This window comes from Schizophyllum commune (assembly GCF_000143185.2).
Source record: "Schizophyllum commune H4-8 unplaced genomic scaffold SCHCOscaffold_3, whole genome shotgun sequence".
NCBI lineage: Eukaryota > Fungi > Basidiomycota > Agaricomycetes > Agaricales > Schizophyllaceae > Schizophyllum > Schizophyllum commune.
The window spans coordinates 1,268,236-1,286,197 of record NW_026089540.1 but is presented as its reverse complement, the minus strand read 5'-3'; the positions used below and the strand labels follow the sequence as shown (position 1 = coordinate 1,286,197).

At 56.7% G+C, this 17,962-nt stretch overlaps 8 protein-coding genes across 8 annotated transcripts; 2 read left to right on the top strand and 6 right to left on the bottom strand.

Annotated features, from left to right (window-relative positions):
* Positions 1 to 313: 313 nt before the first annotated feature.
* SCHCODRAFT_02664171 (uncharacterized protein) lies at positions 314 to 1,985 on the bottom strand (the record flags this gene model as incomplete). Its single annotated transcript, XM_003033713.2, has 4 exons — positions 314 to 1,350; positions 1,409 to 1,769; positions 1,829 to 1,869; positions 1,931 to 1,985. 4 exons carry the CDS (start codon positions 1,983 to 1,985, stop codon positions 314 to 316), a joined length of 1,494 nt encoding a protein of 497 aa, XP_003033759.1.
* A 739-nt stretch (positions 1,986 to 2,724) lies between these two features.
* SCHCODRAFT_01091536 (uncharacterized protein) lies at positions 2,725 to 4,246 on the bottom strand (the record flags this gene model as incomplete). Its single annotated transcript, XM_003033712.2, has 2 exons — positions 2,725 to 2,802; positions 2,858 to 4,246. 2 exons carry the CDS (start codon positions 4,244 to 4,246, stop codon positions 2,725 to 2,727), a joined length of 1,467 nt encoding a protein of 488 aa, XP_003033758.2.
* A 663-nt stretch (positions 4,247 to 4,909) lies between these two features.
* SCHCODRAFT_02614580 (uncharacterized protein) lies at positions 4,910 to 7,097 on the top strand. The gene is made up of 3 exons (XM_003034286.2): positions 4,910 to 5,467; positions 5,519 to 6,548; positions 6,604 to 7,097. Exons 1-3 carry the CDS (start codon positions 5,073 to 5,075, stop codon positions 6,679 to 6,681), a joined length of 1,503 nt encoding a protein of 500 aa, XP_003034332.1. The 5' UTR covers positions 4,910 to 5,072; the 3' UTR covers positions 6,682 to 7,097.
* Positions 7,098 to 7,320: 223 nt separating this feature from the next.
* On the bottom strand, positions 7,321 to 8,524 carry SCHCODRAFT_02532119 (P-loop containing nucleoside triphosphate hydrolase protein). Its single transcript, XM_003033711.2, has 2 exons — positions 7,852 to 8,524; positions 7,321 to 7,792 (listed from the first exon to the last, which is right to left on the bottom strand). Exons 1-2 carry the CDS (start codon positions 8,494 to 8,496, stop codon positions 7,508 to 7,510), a joined length of 930 nt encoding a protein of 309 aa, XP_003033757.2. The 5' UTR covers positions 8,497 to 8,524; the 3' UTR covers positions 7,321 to 7,507.
* Positions 8,525 to 8,544: 20 nt separating this feature from the next.
* Positions 8,545 to 10,350, top strand: SCHCODRAFT_02614573 (CRAL/TRIO domain-containing protein). The gene is made up of 4 exons (XM_003034285.2): positions 8,545 to 8,941; positions 8,992 to 9,342; positions 9,393 to 9,491; positions 9,850 to 10,350. The coding sequence occupies exons 1-4, from the start codon at positions 8,561 to 8,563 to the stop codon at positions 10,033 to 10,035; spliced, it is 1,017 nt and encodes a 338-aa protein (XP_003034331.1). The 5' UTR covers positions 8,545 to 8,560; the 3' UTR covers positions 10,036 to 10,350.
* A 148-nt stretch (positions 10,351 to 10,498) lies between these two features.
* Positions 10,499 to 11,586, bottom strand: SCHCODRAFT_02745347 (uncharacterized protein; the record flags this gene model as incomplete). The annotated part of the gene is made up of 3 exons (XM_003033710.2): positions 10,499 to 10,906; positions 10,964 to 11,231; positions 11,282 to 11,586. The coding sequence occupies 3 exons, from the start codon at positions 11,584 to 11,586 to the stop codon at positions 10,499 to 10,501; spliced, it is 981 nt and encodes a 326-aa protein (XP_003033756.1).
* A 106-nt stretch (positions 11,587 to 11,692) lies between these two features.
* On the bottom strand, positions 11,693 to 14,589 carry SCHCODRAFT_02532110 (uncharacterized protein). Its single transcript, XM_003033709.3, has 8 exons — positions 13,917 to 14,589; positions 13,545 to 13,861; positions 13,210 to 13,495; positions 12,543 to 13,156; positions 12,296 to 12,476; positions 12,175 to 12,245; positions 12,007 to 12,117; positions 11,693 to 11,959 (listed from the first exon to the last, which is right to left on the bottom strand). The coding sequence occupies exons 1-8, from the start codon at positions 14,538 to 14,540 to the stop codon at positions 11,815 to 11,817; spliced, it is 2,349 nt and encodes a 782-aa protein (XP_003033755.2). The 5' UTR covers positions 14,541 to 14,589; the 3' UTR covers positions 11,693 to 11,814.
* A 93-nt stretch (positions 14,590 to 14,682) lies between these two features.
* Positions 14,683 to 17,911, bottom strand: SCHCODRAFT_02532107 (uncharacterized protein). The gene is made up of 8 exons (XM_050343551.1): positions 17,646 to 17,911; positions 16,943 to 17,582; positions 16,596 to 16,891; positions 16,275 to 16,539; positions 15,379 to 16,221; positions 15,255 to 15,325; positions 15,092 to 15,202; positions 14,683 to 15,038 (listed from the first exon to the last, which is right to left on the bottom strand). Exons 2-8 carry the CDS (start codon positions 17,501 to 17,503, stop codon positions 14,852 to 14,854), a joined length of 2,334 nt encoding a protein of 777 aa, XP_050201595.1. The 5' UTR covers positions 17,504 to 17,582; positions 17,646 to 17,911; the 3' UTR covers positions 14,683 to 14,851.
* Between the last annotated feature and the right edge of the window lie 51 nt (positions 17,912 to 17,962).

Below are 17,962 nucleotides of genomic sequence, written 5' to 3'. Positions count from 1 at the left end.
CGTTATAGAAGAGGCAGCGAGGACTGTTGATTTTATGCTGAATTGAATTTCTTTCACGAACTCCTTCACAAATGTATACCATTTCTTTCCTGTACTTCTATCGGTCATCACACGGCTAGCCATAATCAACAGATCTAGATTTGCATCGCTATCGGCGACAGAAACCTTGCGATGTGGTCACCGCCTTCCTATTCTCTGAGCGAAATTTGGGAGGATTGAACAACCCGCATTTCCATAGACCTTCGCCAAGTGAATGCGATCGAGTGTATACTGGTAATGTATAATCAGAGGCGAGTATACTGAGTGCGTCGTCTCATACGTAAGGATCCCCACCAAACCGATAGACTGTGTACTCGAAATAATCCCAGAATCTATCACTTTCCGCATCCGTCTTTCCAGCGATAAACTCTCTATACTGCCTCCATGATCGTGGTATCTTGTCGAAGTCGTCTCTCCACACATACTCGTTGAAGTACCGCATGGTCTGGGACTCCATGAATGCAGGATAAAAGCCCGCTGTCGCCCAGTCGACAATCCACAGCGTATTGCGCTTGTCAAGGATCAGATTGCTGGGATTCAGATCCCCATGTACGAAGACAGGGTCCCAACTTCCCTTGCACTGGGGTATAGGTGGCAGAGGAGCGCCAGATGCGCACTTTCGCGCGTCCAGGTCATCCCAGGACACAGCGACGACGTACTCGCAGAATCGTCGGAATTGAAGAGTGGATCGAAAGGGTCCATAAGCCTGGTCCCGAAAGAGGAGACCAGAAACGCGCCCGTTCTCCGGCCCGCCGAGTCGCGAAGATGTAAGAGAGCGAAGTTGTTTGACGTATAATCGAAGGGTGCAGGCGATGCGGAACTGCATGAAGCGCGATTGCTTATTCCAGCACTCGAGCAAGTTCTCACCCTCGACAAGATCCATGACGAGTGACGACAAGTCAGGACGGTATACTCTTGGCACAGGGATAGTGGTGTGGTTCCGGATGTACTCCAAGCATGCTCGCTCAGAGGACGTTGGCCACTTCACGACTAAGGAGTCGGTGATCTGCTTGACGGGAAGAAGCCCTGGCTCGCTTGCGCCGAGGACACGCTGTATGTGCTGGTTCCAAGGCTTCGCTGTCGACAATTTGCGCAGTTGATTGAGGGCATCATCATCATGTATGGTGGCCAGCTCTTCGTCGACCTGAGCATAGTCAGCACTTTTCTCTCGATGATGCATGACAAGTGCCATACATTGCTGCTCATTGTAGAAAGAGGGAGAGAACAACACGTTGCCACAAAGTCCAGCACATACGAACAGCACAGAGACCACAAGTTGCGAATGCCGAAGGTCTCGACAGGTGGGGAAAACTGATCAGCTTCGGCCAGTGAGCGGAGTACGACGTACAACATAGAAATTGCCACATACCGATGTAGCCACGGAGCTCATCCAAGCCTTCATGTGTCAATGAGCTTGCTGAAAAAGCAGCGGAAGCGCAAGACCATGCTATTGCAGCCCTTTTTCGAAGACAATTGATGCGCTCCTCATTAGCTCCGGGAGGAACGAGGTCCACTTTGGTGAGCACGAAGCAGTGGCTCGACGAAACTGACGCCGCGACGCCGATTAGCTCGGCGAAGTGCTCGTCGCGTGTCCGCTGTGAATAAGCCAGCGTAATGAGGGCCATGAACGGGAGATTTGAGGACTTGGTGGAGGGTGAACTTCCGTCGTGGATTTCGACATCGAATAGGAACGACTGGTTGTCATGCGAGCGATGGTAGATACTGCCATCCTGGAGTGTAGGAGTCAGTGTTCAAATCATTGGTTTCCGAGGGGGGAAGGGAAAAGCACCAAAGCTTTTGCCAGTGACTTCTTGCCCGACTCCGGACGACCTAAGATTCATTCAGTCATTGTTGAACGTAGAACTGCCGAAAGCGACCATTGAAGACGCACCGACAATGACCACCGCTACATTCAGGGGCTCTTGTGACTTGCCCCAGATCCTCATGCGAAAGACGTGTAGCTAGTATGTGGCTTTGAACTGCTTTGGAGAAACAGGAAGAAAAGAGCAGCCATGTTCGCTTTGGTCGCATGGCGCCCGGCAGATTCCGTGTTGTGACGGTCACAGTTCATCAATGTAGTGGGACTTGACTGGCAGTGATGAACGGTCATGCTGTCTCTCACCTGTCGTAGGTCCATTGCCACACAGCTCCCAAAGCGTCAAAGACGTGAGTGTTGACGACCAGCCATCTCCCAGTTGATATATAAGCAAGTTACAGACATCGAGTCTTGAAGGAGTCCAGTGCGTACGATACACGAACAGTAGTGCTATGGTATGTAGTCAGTAAGGTAGGAGTTCGTGCGTAGCGTACGTGTATTCGACAAAGATCCATTGCGAAACATCAGTAGGTATTCATTGCCAGACGCGCGTGAATGTCCGTGGCAGTGTTCGTGAAGGTATGGTTCAAGGAGGCCCTTTCATCCCTGGCGGATGACGAGCGAGGCGCAAGACGAGACGAGCAGCAAAGCAGGTCTAGTGAATGGCACGCGGTATCTACCAAGTGGGTAATTGTGAGCAGGACAGCTCAAATGTGCGCGGCCAACCTAGCACGAGCGCAAACAAGAAGTCGGTAGACAGGTGCGCTCCCCATGATCTCCGTACCCGCTCAAGGTCACCCGAGGGAACGGCCGAACAGAGTGTTTGTGTGCGGCAGGCCCGCTAGTGGCATCGTACTTGAAGAACCAGCTCAGTAAAATCGAATGCTGATCGGCTCCTTGCCGTCCACGAGTCGTCGGTGGACGATATTGCTGGTGAAGGAAGACCACTGCAGCAAACGATCAGTACTTGCCCAAATATGACGGGTCGCGAGCTCTACATACCCCGTTCCCGATGAAGACCGCTGCTCTTCTCGCAATATCCATGTCGATCGCCATGTTCACATCCATCTGCTCCGCATTGTACTCCAGATCCGCCGTGGTGACGATCTTTTTCCACCCCACGGCCTTCAACGCCTTCTTGAGGTCGTCCACGTACGAACTTCGGTCGTTCGTCAAGATGTACATCACGTCGAGTGTCCTTGTGTGCCCCAGCTCGCGCCCGGCGTTCACGTAGTCTCGCCGAGACGTCTGCACTTTCTCGACAATCGCATCGAAGCTCGGCAGGCAGCGCTGCAGATAGTACGCCTTATTCTCCTCCGTGTTCCACCCCCACTTCGCTCCTTGGGGATCTGGCGGAATAAAGGAATCAGGAAGGAAAGGAAGGAGGTTCCACGAGTAGAACGTGCTGTTCCATGTCGCGAGGTCAAGGCAGGCCTGCTTGAAGTCGCCGCGGCGGATATGAATGGCGAGCATGCGCGAGTAGGGGTCCGCATATGCGGTGCTGTTGTCGACGCGGAAGAGGTGCTCGTTCCGCGCTACACCGCCTTCGACCACGGGAGACGTGCGAAGGAGCTGCGAAACGGGTCCCTTCGAGAAGCGGTCCCATAACGACAGGATGCGCTCGCTGCCCCAGAGCCAGAGGTCAAACGTCTGAGGCACGGCGTCAACCTCGAGGGGTGCGGGAATGATCTCGATACAGTGCTCGGGTGCGTCAAGCAACAGCTTTTTCCACGTTTCGAAGATGACCGTGCCGTTTTCCCAGCGGATGGGCTCCTTGACGTCCTGGGTGTGTATTCTCCGCCTGCGATGTGGTGGGCAGACGCGATCCCAGTAGTGATCATTGACGGCGCGGGGAGCAGGATCGCCTGCTGGCCAAGGTGCGCCAGCGGCGGGGCCGGATATGAGGGCGTTCAATGGTGTGTGGGGAGGCCATTCGCGTGCCTGAGCGTAAGGCCACGGGTAGTAGCTCGTCTTCCAGACATAGTCCTGGAAAACGTACGAGCGATTGGATTCGTAGGACAGATGGGCGTTCATGAGGATTTCGTTGAGGACGTTATTCCAGCCGAGGGAAGCGATCTGGTTCGTGAAGCGGACGTAGCGCCCGTTGTAGCCCTCGGGCGGCGGGAGGGAGAAGTTGTGTTGCGGTAGCGCATCCTCCCACTTGTCCAGCTCCCACCAGTCTGGGGGACCGCCGAGGAGGGCAGTGCCGGTGAACTTTTGCAGGTAGCCCACGGGGAGGTGACGCGTCTTGGGATGGAGGTAGAAGGCGAGGGGGATCGCGACGAAGACTGTCGCGCAGATGGCGGTGAGTAGGCGCCGTAGACGGATGCGTCTCCAAGATGAGGCGGGCTTGTGCAGCTGGCGGTAGGCGTAGGACAGTTTGTTGCCCATGGTGGGGAAAGGCAAGAGGTGCATAGCCTACTGTGACGCGCGCGATGGAATGAGCGCTCCTCGGGGCAGTGATCCGTCTCGATCACTAACAGAACGCGATCGGCTGCCGTCGACAAATCCTGAGTTCAACTTCCACTTGCTACAACGCCCTCAAATATGTTTCTCCAGACCAGCCTTGCCTATCCCCTCTAACACTCCGCCATCCATATAGAGGCAGTGTCCCGGGCTCTTTAGGCCAGGAGTTCCTGAGCAAGGTCTGCCGATGTTGGGCCAGTGCAAGAGCCTCAGTCACCGCAGACATGTAATACGGCCATCGCAATTCAAGCGGGAGTTTTCCTTCGGGCGAACTGGACTGATATAACGTACGATGCGGATCTAGGTGACCTCTCTTCCTGCGGCGTTGTATAGCGCCCATCAGACAGATATCAGCACGGATTCTTCCTACAATTTCGACACAGCCTCTCAACAGTATCAAGGCCTCTGCCATCGATGAGTTTAAGTGCCTCGCTGTTCTGAGCAGAACGAAGTGAGCGTAGTAGGCCATAGCCAAGTTGAAGTCACTACCCAAGCCAAGGTCGATATTTGACCATCCCGAGGCACACCGCCCGGATCAGCCAACGTCTATTGTACCTTTCTGAGCGAGTTCCCGAGTCCCATCGTCTCGGACCGCGGTGAGAACGCGGCGAACTGCAGCCTTGATCACCGTGGGTACGAAAGCAGTGCCTCACCAGCGCGCATAGTGCTATTTTGCCACCATCATGGCTTGCCTTCTGCATTAGCCTCTTTCTCCCTTCCCTCCCTTCCCTCCCTTTCCCCTCCCCCCGCCATGACGCCCCACACGTTCGACGGCTACTCGCAGCTGCCCACCAACGTTGCGCCGCCGGCGTTCTGGCGAGTGCAGGGCTATGCCAGCCACTACTCGCGCGTCGCGGTGCAGTACGTGCGGAATGCGCGCCGATCGCTAGTACTCGGGCTCATCGCCGCGTTCATTTTTCTCCTCGTTGTCATTGCCGCCCTCGGGGGGAGGGGAGCAGGGGGAGGGCTGTTGGACGGGCCACCGCTGCTCGGTGGGCCGCCAGACTGGTCGGACATGTGGGCGTACGAGGCGGCGCTGCCGCAACACAATCCGAACTTGACGTTCCCCGAGGGCGCCAGTGGTCGATACGTCAAGTTCTCCTGCGAGATACAGCAGCTGGGGTGGAACAATGCGTTGAATGAGCGGTGCGTCGTCCGCCCATCCTCAAAGCTCTCTACTCATCCTCGCACCTCCAGGCTGATGAACGCCCACTTGGCGTACGCGAGCAAGCGCGCATACGTCTTCCAGGACTACATCTGGAAGCTCGAATACTACCCCTGGCAGCAAGCGCAGTACCTCGACCCCGCGCCGCGCACGCCGATGAACGCGCTCATTGCGGGGCCCGCGGCGGGCGGCGAATGGGATCCCGAGGATCCTGCGCCGCGCTCCGTGTCGACGGCGTACTACGACGAGGTCTGCCCGCCCGAGCACCGCCGGGTGATCACCACGGGCGAGGTGAAGGACACGTACCGCTGGGAGTCCGGGGACGTGATCTTCCGCGTGTGGCGGGACCTGCTGCTCGACGCGCCCGAGCGGTGCATCGAGATCGTATCAGAGGATAGGGAGAAGGACGGATACCCGCAGGTGTTCGACTTGTTCTTGTGGGGCTCCGACCGCATCCTGTCGCTGTACGACGAGTTCATCAAGTCGCCTGTGTCGCGGCTGCACGCCACCTCGTCCGTCGTCGCCGCAGGCGTCGCGCGCAACACCCCCCTGTTCCGCTCGCGGGGGAAGGGCGGTCCGCTGGACCCCTTCGAGCGCACACTCGCGATGCACATCCGCCGCGGGGACTTCAAGGATGCGTGTTTGGGTCTCGCGGCGTGGAATAGCACGTTCTACAGCTGGAACCTGCTGCCCGAGCTCCCCGACCGCTTCACCGCGCACGAGGGCGGCGGGTGGGGGTGGAACACCGAGGAGAACATCGCGCTCTACCTCGAGCACTGCCTGCCCACGTTTGAGGCTATTGTGCAAAAGACAAGGGACGCGAAGCGCGACTACCTGGCGGAGGGCGAGAAGAAGGGGGAGAAGCGCGTGCTCGACGTCATGTACATCCTCACCAACGACGAGAGCGTGTGGTTGGACGAGCTCAAGGATGCACTGAGGAAGGACGGGTGGGGTACGATCGTCACGACGAAGGATCTGCAGTTCGACCAGGAAACGATGGACACGAATATGGCGGTGGACATGGAGCTGGCAAGATTAGCGGCAGTCTTCATCGGCAATGGGGTGAGTATTTTCATGCAGGGCCTGTTCTCCATTCGTCGTGCTAACACCCTGACAGTGGTCCTCTTTCACCAGCAACATCGTCCACAGACGGCTCGTCGACCAAAGGGAATTCATCAGCACACGCTTCTTCTAGTCGATGACTTGCGTCGCATCGTCGCTCTCTAATTCTTGATATCTCACCTTGTCGAGCACTCATGTCGCACCTACGCGACCGCTCCGTACCCGTTCGCATCGATCCATCTTAGTTACATTCATCCACCACACTCAACACGCGCCGGGTTCGTAGGGCATACTTCATTGTATACAGACAGATATTTATGCGCGCGCGACACGGCGGGCTCTCTGTACTGTACACCTCATACCACCGCATTTCACAGTGGTAGCTTGCTTGTACATGTACCCAGTCCGCGTCTGTCGTCTCCCTTAGCAAGTACATGGTTCCACTAATATACCCTCAGCTTTGTCGCATACTTGGGCACTCGTATATATCATACATCTTGGGTAGTGGCAGACGGACCAGAAGAGGGACAAAGGGTATTTTGAGGCTTGTTAGGAGAGGTCGAGGAGTGTGAGGAACCTTGCAGATTGAACCTCAAGGGAGGAAGCCCTTCTACACGTGCATTTCACGTGCACCGGTTCCGAGCTTGGGCGCTTCGCGGCACCCGGACCGCAAAACCAACCGCATCTCGCAGATCGTCGAAATTCTCAACGGCCGCTCTGGTCTGCGGCTTCGTCGTATACACCAGCCATACACCATGACTCACACATCTGTCCTTCCCTCACGTCGCATCGCAAGTCTCCTTGCTACTCCCGCACTTGTGTCTATTTGCTTGATGTTTTCGAGATGTGCTTCATCTATATCATCCGCGTCCAGTGTTCGTACTTAGTAACTGCGACCATATGCAGTAGGCAGCTCGCGTCGTTTATCCATTCCAAGTTGGCCAGGTCATCGATTGCGTTCATGGAATAGCCTGCCATACTTTTTCCGCCATAGACTTCATACGATCAAGCCATTGCTCCGCCCCAGGACCATCGTCTTTCCGCTTCTCCCCAGATATCAGGAGGTACGGCACGCCTGCGTCTGCCGCGGCGGCTACTGCAGGGGCGAGGGGCAGCTCGGCGAGAAGGTCAATATCGGTGTCTTTAGCGAATTCGCGGACGTGGTCTGGCGGACCCCAAAGATAGTGCGGCGTAGTACATGAGGGGCAGAGGAAGTGCGACTGATTGAGGACGAGGCCAGTTATCTGGAATGATGCGTGAGTATGTGCACAAGTGGATGGAAGGGGGAATGCGTTAGACGTACCGGTACGTTGACCTTTCTGAGCATGTTGATGCCCTTGCGCACGTCGGCGAGAGCGACGTCTTGTGGTGTTGATACTATCACGGCGCCGTGCACGTTGGTGAGCTGAGCGAGTGACAGGGGAACGTCGCCCGTGCCCGGAGGTAGGTCCACCACGAGCGCATCGAGTCCTGCAGGACTAGCAGCGGACCAGTCGACATCAAAAAGCAGCTGTTGCACAGCTTTCTGTACCATGAGCCCGCGCCAGACGACGGGGGCATCGGGGCGGACGAGGTACCCCATGGACATGTTTGGCATTCCGTGGTTCACGAGGGGGCGAATGGCGCCCTTGTCGGTGAGTTCCGGCTCGAATGCATCGTGAAGACCAAGAAGAGTGGGTACAGATGGCCCAAAGACGTCGAGATCGAGGAGGCCGATGCGCAGTTGGAGGTGTGAAGCGAGCGTGGCGGCGAGGTTGGCGGCGATGGTGGACTTGCCGACGCCGCCTTTACCACTAGCGACCGCGATCACCCTGCGGACGTGCGCGATGGGCCTGCGCTCAATTCCTCCTCCGCGCCTGGGGAGGGAGGGCACATCCTTCGGGAGCGTCCGCGCGCGAGGGATGCCCAGCGGGTTCTCGTGTGCGAGACGGGCGGATGCGCGGAACATGGCGATCGGGAAGGGGAAAGGGGCGTCGCGTGACGTCATCATCACGCCCCCTTCCCGAGCGGTCATGTCCTGGTTCTCCTCTAGGCGCTCGTCCGCAGAATCGCACGATGTCCCCGGCCAGAGCAGGCTCGAGCACCACCAGATCCTCGCTGGCCGTCTCGGCCATCTCAACGAGTCCCAGCAGGCCGCGTTTGCGAAATTCAAGGCGGACCTTGAGTCAGCGAAGCTATATACGCCCGGCGAGGAGCCATCCCATGACGATTCGACGCTCTTGCGCTTTCTGCGTGCGCGCAAGTTCGACCCCAAGGCTGCCCAGAAGCAGTTTGCGGCTACTGAGGAGTGGCGGAAGGAGAACGATGTCGACCGCTTATACGCCACCTTCGACCCCGAGGAGTTCGAGGCTGCTAAGCACTTCTATCCTCGATGGACAGGGAGGAGAGACAAGGTGCGTGCTCCTCCCATCCCATCCACGATACACGATACTTACTGTCGTAGACTGGCCACCCCGTATACGTCTTCCACCTAGCATCCCTCCAGGCGACCCAAAAGGAGTTGAATGCGGTACCGCCAGAACGCCGCTACCAACGGATCGTCGCGCTCTGGGAATTTATGCGCCAATTCGCCCTCCCTCTCTGCAACTCCCTTCCTCGAGACAACAACGCGGACATCTGTGCTGTCACCAGCATCATCGACCTCGCAGATGTCTCCTTTTCCTCGATGTGGTCCCTCCGGCATCATTTGCAGGAGGCCTCAGGGCTGGCGACGGCCCACTATCCGGAATGTATGCACTCGACGATTGTCGTGAACTCGCCGTCATTCTTCCCGACAATATGGGGGTGGATTAAGGTGCGTAGGGGGTTAGTATGTCGTGCGGTGTGGCTAATGTATTATATCAGGCATGGTTTGACGAGGGGACGAGGCTGAAAGTGCATGTGCTGGGAAGAGATCCGGGACCGACATTGCGCGAGCTCATCGACGCGGACAACTTGCCTAAGGTATGTCATTCCATTCCTGCATCACTGTCAGAGGCGTGGAAAGCTCTTTGCTGGTTCTTCATTCACCCTACCCGTACTTCCCTCCTTCACGGCGTCTTCTACTGGTTGCTACGCCTACGGTCTTTCCCCGAACTCAGCCGCGCCCCTCTGCCGCTGACATCGTCCTCCTTACGCCGTATAACCGCTTCCTTACGTGTCCCCTCGGCCATTAATTCCTTTTCGGGCCGTCCACGACCTCCTTCTGCGGCCTCATCTGCCGAATCCCCTCTTCATACGCGTCTTCGCTCTGTCTATTTTATCCGTTTCCTGCTCGCCGGTATCCCCCTCCTCTGCTGATCCCGGCTAACCCCCTCCCCAGGCCTACGGCGGCAACCTCGAGTTCACCTTCAAGGACGACCCTGTCCTTGACGAGCCGGCGCGATCGGCGATCGGGGACAAGGTGCCCAAGGGCCCGGTCGTCTTCAAGGATGGCAAGCTCTGGCGGCCGAGGGTGGAGGAGGGTGGAAAGGTTGTGCGTGATGCGATGGAGGGCGCGACGGTGTGAGGGCGTCGTGGGGTGTGGGAGTAATTGGCGCCGTGGTGTGAGGCATCTCCGCGCCGTGAGAGGGACTTACGAGCCGTGAGAGGGACCTACGCCCGCCGCGGAGAGTACCGCGGTGACAGCGGTGCTGGGGACGTCTGGCTAGAGATTGACAGTCATGCGTAGATGTCAGCTAGTGTCAGCTTGTGCCGCTCGCGTAGGTATGATGTGGTCCCAGTAGATCGTGTCTCCAAACGTAGAGAACAATTGCATATGTATTACAGGATGTCTGCACTATTATGTTGTGTTGCGATGCGATGGACTGAATTTGGGGTCAACTTGGACTGGAAGCCCGAAGAGAAGTGTGACCGAACCGTGGCAGCCGTGTACTATGACTTCCAGACTTCGTTCGTGTTCGTGTGTATGGTCAAGCGTTCATGATATGTAGAGGCATCGTAGACCTGTGAATCACGATGGTGTAACGTAGCTACTCTATGGCAAAGTCATGCAACTCCTCCCATGGTTTGAGGCCGAAGAACGACGGCAGATCCTTCCAAAATTTTCCTCGGCCTTCCTCGTGCATCCGCTCTGCCTTCCTTTTGCAAGCTGGACATAGTTTCACTTGCAGAGCAAGGTCATCCCAGGGTGCCAGAAAACCGTGCTCGAGGTCGATGGCCGCTTCTAGGTAAGTTTCATCGGAGACTCTGTCGCGAAACACCAAGCACTCTTGGTCGCACGCAGCGACGGATACGCAACGAGGATGTCGGTGCTGATCTAGGGCCCATTTAAAGCAATATAGTAAAGTGCAATCAAGGATCTTGTTGCGAGCGAAGAGCAGCATGAAGCCATCCTCTGGGCTGAGCGTGTGGTCTTTCACGCTCTTGGCGAGGTCACCCTGGGGAGGGAAGTTAGAAACAGAGATTCTACTGCTTGTATGAGATACGAAACTCACAGGGTCAAGGTCCCTGAGATACGAAAGACAAAGTGCGGGAATGACTGTTTCCAGACCAGTGGAGCGGGCGATGGCGAGGAACTCGAAGGGGTCTCTGTCAGCTGAACTGAAGAGACTGCCGTCTGCCTCGTAATCGGCGAGATGCGATGGGAAAAGGCGATGCATGTAGCTTGCGGCGTATTCGAATAGAGTCGAGATCAGGTATTTGTGACCCATGCGCAGTGCCAACAGTATCTCTGTATTGGTCGGGGGACGTTCCAGGATCCCGCTATGGGATACATCAGTAAGACAGCCAGTTTCCACTACGTGACCACGTACGTGTCGTACATGCATCGAAGCATATATCGTATCGCCTCCGCCGAGTCCTGGAGCTCGACTACGGGGCATCCATCCACGTTGGCAGAGCCAGCAGCGGACGTGCAAGACGCCTCCTTCATGTCTCTGAAGACGATGGACTGCTTGCATAGTATGCTCCTGTGGACGCGAAACTGCGTTCGCTCCGCCTGGAGGACGAGGTTGCCGTCGTCGTACCAGAGCTCTTCGCAACAGACGACGGGCTCTGACTCGTCTTCCGTTCTCGCGCGCTTTGCTGGACGCGAGTCCAGGTCCGGAGGGGTGTTCATACCGTGACGCGGTGGGACGACGTGTAAGCGAGTGCCAACGCGTGATCGCGTTGCTGTTTGGTCATGCATGCGGCATTTTGCGCCGGTCTGCAGTGGAGTACGGCGAGGCAACTGTACCGGCTGTGAGCTTGGCCCACTCTGATTAATTCGAGTGTATAGTGTCGTTTACATCGCTGTAATATATTGCTTGAAAGATAGACCACTGTCCGAGCAGATAAAGATGCAGCTTCAATCGACGTTCTCCCTCTTGCGCTTGTGCTGGTGTGCCCTCACCCGAGGGACCCACGCCTCACCGTAACTACTACGTATCTCAATGCCCTTCTTGAGGAGATCTTCGGCGTACGGTACCCAGAAGGAGGCGTTGATCTCACGTCTAAGTCATGGTCAGAAGTATGCCGGGGCGAAGGAAGGCAAGCGCACTCTTCGGACGGCCAATTCAAACCCATCTTCAGTACCTTGAGCCGCGGGACTTGCGCCGGGTCGATAGATGCGAGGAGGGTGCCCCAAGGGCGACAGGCTGGAATTTGGCGACTGAAGGAGGCGTAAGGTACTGACGCGCTTCAAGGCTTGCTACAAAATTTCACGCACGGTATCGCTTCAGTGAACTTGATTGTAGTCAGTGTGTCCGACTTCCATCCTGCGGCGCTGTAGTCAGGCGGCTGGAGGTACGTTAATACGACTCGGACGCATCGAAAAGCTAGATACGCACAGGTTTACGCTCCAGAATCTTCAGAGTCCGAAGCGCGGTGCACATCTCGAAGACGCTATCGGTAGGGAAGAACTGTATATCTAGCTCTTGGATTTTGTAGCCATGACGCTCGAGGAAGTCGCCCGCGTCTCGCCCTGTCTGGCTTCGACTGAAGAGACCGAGATGTTCTAATCGAGGAAGCCTGGCAGCGATTACGGCACGAAGTCAGTATCGATCTACGCAGGGGAGGAAGCCGCAGGGCACTCACTCGAATAGCGTGAATAGCCTGAGCACCGATGTATGACAAGAGGTGAAACGCAGGGCCTCTAATCTGGGAAAGATATCCGCAGGGACTTCGCTCTTCTTGAACTGCAGCTTGACGGCGGCGTCGAAGTGCAGAACCACCAAGTTTTGGAAAGGGGTCAAGGTCCCGAGCGGGACGGATATCTCTTTCTCCGTTGGCGCTTTCTTCTGTTGATGAGGACCCGGGGCGTCAGGTGCAGCCGAGGCGTCGGCCTGACCGTCGGATGATCCTTTGGGCGGCAGAGGCGCAAATTGCTTGGCTATCTTGATGTTGTTGATTGTACCGATGGCCGGCGCGATGCGAGCTATGGCGGTGAACGTGGACCACCGCATTCTGAGATTGTCGTGGGTATTATCGCTGCGCCAGTGATCCTCCGCATCTAGGTGAGCGAGGTTGGGCGTATGTTGCAAAATCCTGCCGATGTCAAGATGGCGTTTGGCGTCGCGGCGGTTGTTCAAGGATAGAGCCCGGGTGTGCTGGCCGAGGCTCGGGTCGCCCTCTAGAACGATGGAGAGCCGGTATGTGCTTTTCCAGGAGTTCGCGCGCAGGCTGCTGAAGATTCGGGGAACGGTCAGACGCTGTCGAGACGTCAGCAGGGGTGGACTGGTGAGAGTATAACAGGCATGCGCACCCTGAAGAGCTTGCAAACATGTGCGAGAACGAGCAAAGCGGGGCGGCGATTGTATAGGTAAAACGGATCGATGGCCCATCCGTTGACGAACTCGAAGACGTGCTGCCAGATCTTCTCTTGCACAGCGACGGGGTGAGAGAGCAGCGGAAGAGGAGGTCGGGGCGGCGCGGGCTCTTCGACTTTTTCGTCTTCCTCGTGTTCCTCCGGTTCGCTACTGGGAATGTAGAGATTCCTGCGCCTCATGCCGAGAAGCTCGTATCTGCTCAATCTTCGTACCGGTCTTCCTCTGAGCAAGGCGCTTCAGTATGCGAGTAGCAGTGTGCTTAGTGACATACCCCGGTGTGTCGTACTGACAGATGGAGCTCAGGCGAGGATCGTCCACAATTTCTTCATCCACGACGTAGTCTGACTCATTCGCAGTGTCCTCCAAGTCCGAGTCATCGTCGTTCCAATTGACCTTGGTCCTGGCGAAGTAGATGCACCGCAGGGCGCGGTTCCGGCTCAACGCTTGCAGTGTTTCCAAGTCAGGTCGGTGGGAAGGCGGGAAGACCAGCGTATGCAAGCTCGGCGCCCTCCGAAGCGACTCGAGAATGGCAGAAACATCGGTAGCGGGACCATATTCGTTGTCGAGGAAAGGAATGTGTACGGCATTCTGGGACGCAACACATAAGAAAGGACAATCTGTCGAACCACGTTACGAGCCGTACCAGATGCGTCCACGAAGGGATGAGCTTCGCAAGTTCCTGGATTAGCATCTTGCGATTCTTAGAGTCCTGGCGGCTGTCGGCGAGGACAAGAACCCTCGGGCTGATATGCGCGAGCTTGAGACCGCGACAGAGGGGAGCGACGCCCTCTGTGGCGAAGATGTGAAGCACGAGTGCCAGGTGGGTGAGGTGTGTCGTCGCCTTGAGCAGCCGGAAACCTTCCATCCCGAATGCGCCTTCGAACCGGAGGCGCTTAACGCGTGCGGCTAGTTCCGGACGGAGGGAGGTTATGGTGGTGGTAAGGGCCTCGGCTTGGCCCTTCGAGCGGATGATGGCAGTACGGTACAGCAGGGGGGTGCAGATACGCCGCCAATCCTTCGAGACGAGCAACAGCGCGGGCGGACGATGTTCGGGAGCGCGCATCTCACGCGATGCGCTCCAGCGCGCCGGCTTATTGCCCCCATACCCGTGCCGCCCACGATTGGCATCAAGGCTGAAGAATTCACGATCCGTAGCGACGTCGATGACATGACTGAGCACTTCGCGAATGAGCTCCTCGGGGAGGGCGAGGAAGGGCAGCATCGTCGAGGTCATCTCTCGTGGTGGTGGTACAGAGACAAGAGCCATGAAGGAATGAAGCAGGACGATCGGGGCGCAGCCGGCTGAGACATGAAATTGACATCGCGACGAACGCGACGCGAAACGTGCGCGCGAAAGCCGCGATCGCGTTGTTTGCTCGCCCTCCTGACGCCATATTTTCTTTGTTTGTGCCTTGAAGGCGAAGGCGCCCACAAGCGTCAGCAAGTTCCATTGGCGTTAGGAAACCAGATATGTAAGGTATTTGTAGGATATAGAGGGATGGAAGGAGGTATGATTCAATATACCAGTAAAAGTCAAATGGCGTAGTGATTGATGGGAATGGGCGCGTCAAGTTGCCCTCATTCATCGTCGTCAAAGTCATCGGATTCATGCTTGGACTCGCTCATGTCCGCTATTTTGCGCTTGAGCTCACGGTGGGATCGTAGCCTCGGTATCCATGGCAGGTTATCCTGATCCCGAATCTCGATGCCTTTCTGCAGCAACGACTCTGCGAAGGGGATCCAAAAGTTGCTGGAGATTGAGCGCCTGCGATGTGTAGTCAGATATATTCATTGCGTGAAGATATGAAGGACCCTCACTCGTCTGTCGGCCATAAAAGGCCCATGTGCATGATCTTCAGCTTCGGGACTTTAGACGGGTCGATGGTAGACAAGACGGGAGCCCAGGGGCGCTGGGCTTGTATTCGGGCTCTGAGGAGGGCGGAGTCAGATCAGAATGCAAGGATGAGGCAGAACCACGCACGGCATCTCATCAGTGAAGTGGATGACGGAGAGCGTCTTCGACCGCCAACCCGCAGCGCTGTATTTCGAGGGCTGTAATCGTGTGATGAGCCTAGGTAGCAGAAAGTATCGTCAATGATACGCACTGGCTTCCGCTCACGAACATGGAGCGTTCGCATCGCCGTGCATAATTCGAGTACGGTATCAGTCGGGAAGAATGCAAGGTCGAGTTCCTCAACTTTCGGCCCGTGTCGCTCAAGAAAGTCGCCTGCATCCTCGCAGGTCTGCGCGCTGCTGTGGAGAGCGAGCTTGCGAAGTCGCGGCAGCTCGAAAAGGTTGAACAATCGAAGGAAGGAGGTGTGGCACGACATGAACTTGAGGTCCTCAAGAACGGGGAAGATGTCGTTAGGAACATCGGCGTCCTTGAACTTGAGCTTGGCGGCGCCGTGGAAATGCAGCACCCTCAGAGCACGGAAGGGGGTGAGGGGACCAAGGGCGACCGTGAGCTCTTTCTGAGCAGGTTTCTTCTTGTCGCCCGCTGTGTCGACTGCTGTTGTTGCTGCAGCGCTGCCCTCAGGGAAATGCTCGTCCTCTTGCGTTTGTTCACCCTCTCCTTCTGCCGGCGGCGCATATTCCTTCGGGATCTTGACGCCCACATTCTCGGTGAGACCACTTGATAGCTGGGGCAACGAGGTAAACCGAGACCAGCTGATTCTCAGAGCATCCGATTGTCGCCGTTGATCAGAGGTCAGATCGGTGCATTTGGCGGACAGAACCCGCAGATTCGGCACATTGCCCAGCACGGCATCGATGTCGATGATCTGGCCGTCTCTGCTGTCGTCTTTGAGGTCCCTCAGCCGGTTGTTCAGCCCAAGAGTGCGCACGTAGCGGCCGAGCTGTGGGTTCATCTCGAAGCTCTTGGCCAGGTGTTGCGTCTTGTAAGACCACATGAGCGAAATGTTGGCGTAGACCCGGGGCAGGGCGAGGCGCTGCGTCGGACATTTGTCAGGAGAGGATATGGCGCATCGAGTGACACGCTCACCCGCCACATCTTGCATACACGGCTGCAGCTGAGGAGCGCGGGCTTAACGTCCACAACCGTTGGGCTGAGGATTGAGGTCGGTTTCACGAAGTCGAAGATCCGCAGCCAAATCCTCTGCTGGACTTCCAGAGGTTGTAGATGCATTGGCGGAGGGGAGGCGTAAGTCGTAGGCTCGGGGGAGGGAACCCTTTTCCTCCTCGCTACGTCAGCGAGATATAGATTGCGGTGGTACTCATGAGAGTCGACCCAGCGTTTTGCTTTTCCGCTGGAGAATGTTTAGCAAGAATCCAGCTGAGAGGGGAAGCCCGCTGCAAGACTTACTCCTCTGTGTCATATACGCATATTGAGCTCAATCGGGGGTCTTCCGCGATCTTGGCCTCAACGGCGTTGATCTCATTGGCATCCATATGGTAGTAGTTCGCGAAAGTCCTTTCGGAGGTGAAAAAAAGACAGCCGAGGGCGCGATTTCGGCTGAGGATGCGGATGTCGTTCAAGGGAGGCCGGCCATCTATCGGCATGACGACCGTATGTAGGGCGGGAGCATTGGCGAGGAGCCTAACAATTGAAGTCGTGTAGGGGCCGAGATGCCACTCTATGCACGTAAGGTGTACGGCCATCTGGGTGGAGGTAAGTTCGATAGGACGTGGATTAGCGTCCGGACGACTTTCCAGCTTCGTCCATCTAGGAACCTGGTCCGTCACGGTGTCCACCAGCTTCGCCCGGTTCTTCGAGTTCTCCTTCGTGTCTGCGAGCACAAGCACCGTCGGATTGACGTGCTCTAGCTGCAGACCCCGGCACAAGCCAATAATACTCTCATTCGCGAAGACATGGAGATTGATCGCGAGGTGCGTGAGACGCGTCGTCGCCTTCAGAAGCTTGAACGCGTCCATCCCAAACCCGCCCTCCAGCCGCAAGCGCCGAACGAATCGAGCGCGCTCGGGGTACAGCGCGGTGATGGCATGCGTGAGCGACTCGGCCTGCCCCTTGGAGCGGATAATCGCCGTGCGGTAGAGCAGAGGGACGCCAACGCGGCGCCAGGCTTTGCAAACGAGTAGCAGAGCTGGTGGACGCCGGGACAGATCGCGAAGCGCGGGGTCGGCAATGCGCCAGCGCGCGGCGTTTTTGGCGTCGCGTCTGCCGTTGAGTACGAAGAATTCGGCATCAGTAGGAAAGTCAAGGAGATGCTCGAGGATGTCGTGTAGAAGCTCCTCAGGAATTGAGGGAGGCATAGTAAGGGCGGCCAACGGACCCACTACCACTGGATATGGGACAAGTCCGAATGCGACGCAACTCTTCGCTCGATCGCGTCTGCTGACGCCACAAAAGGCAGTATGTGAGGATGGTCATCGAGCATCTAACTTCGATACGCACTTGTAGATATATGCACAGCACAGGCCATCCAAGATTCATTCGTCGCCTTGCATGGGACGAAGCCTGAACAAGTGGTGGAATGCTTCATTGTATCTATCTGTGAATAGTTCGAGCCAATTTACAAGCAGGCCTTCCGCATTCGGAAAGCGCGTTATCGGAGGCCATTCTTGATCACAGAGCCACGCACTCTCCCTCGGCTTCGTTCTTTCATTGCATCGTCCATGAAAGGTCCAGACAAGAAGTTCTGGCTATGGGTATGGGCGTTGTTGCTGAACATCATCGAGCTGACCCGCTGGGTCTATTCGGCCGATACAACT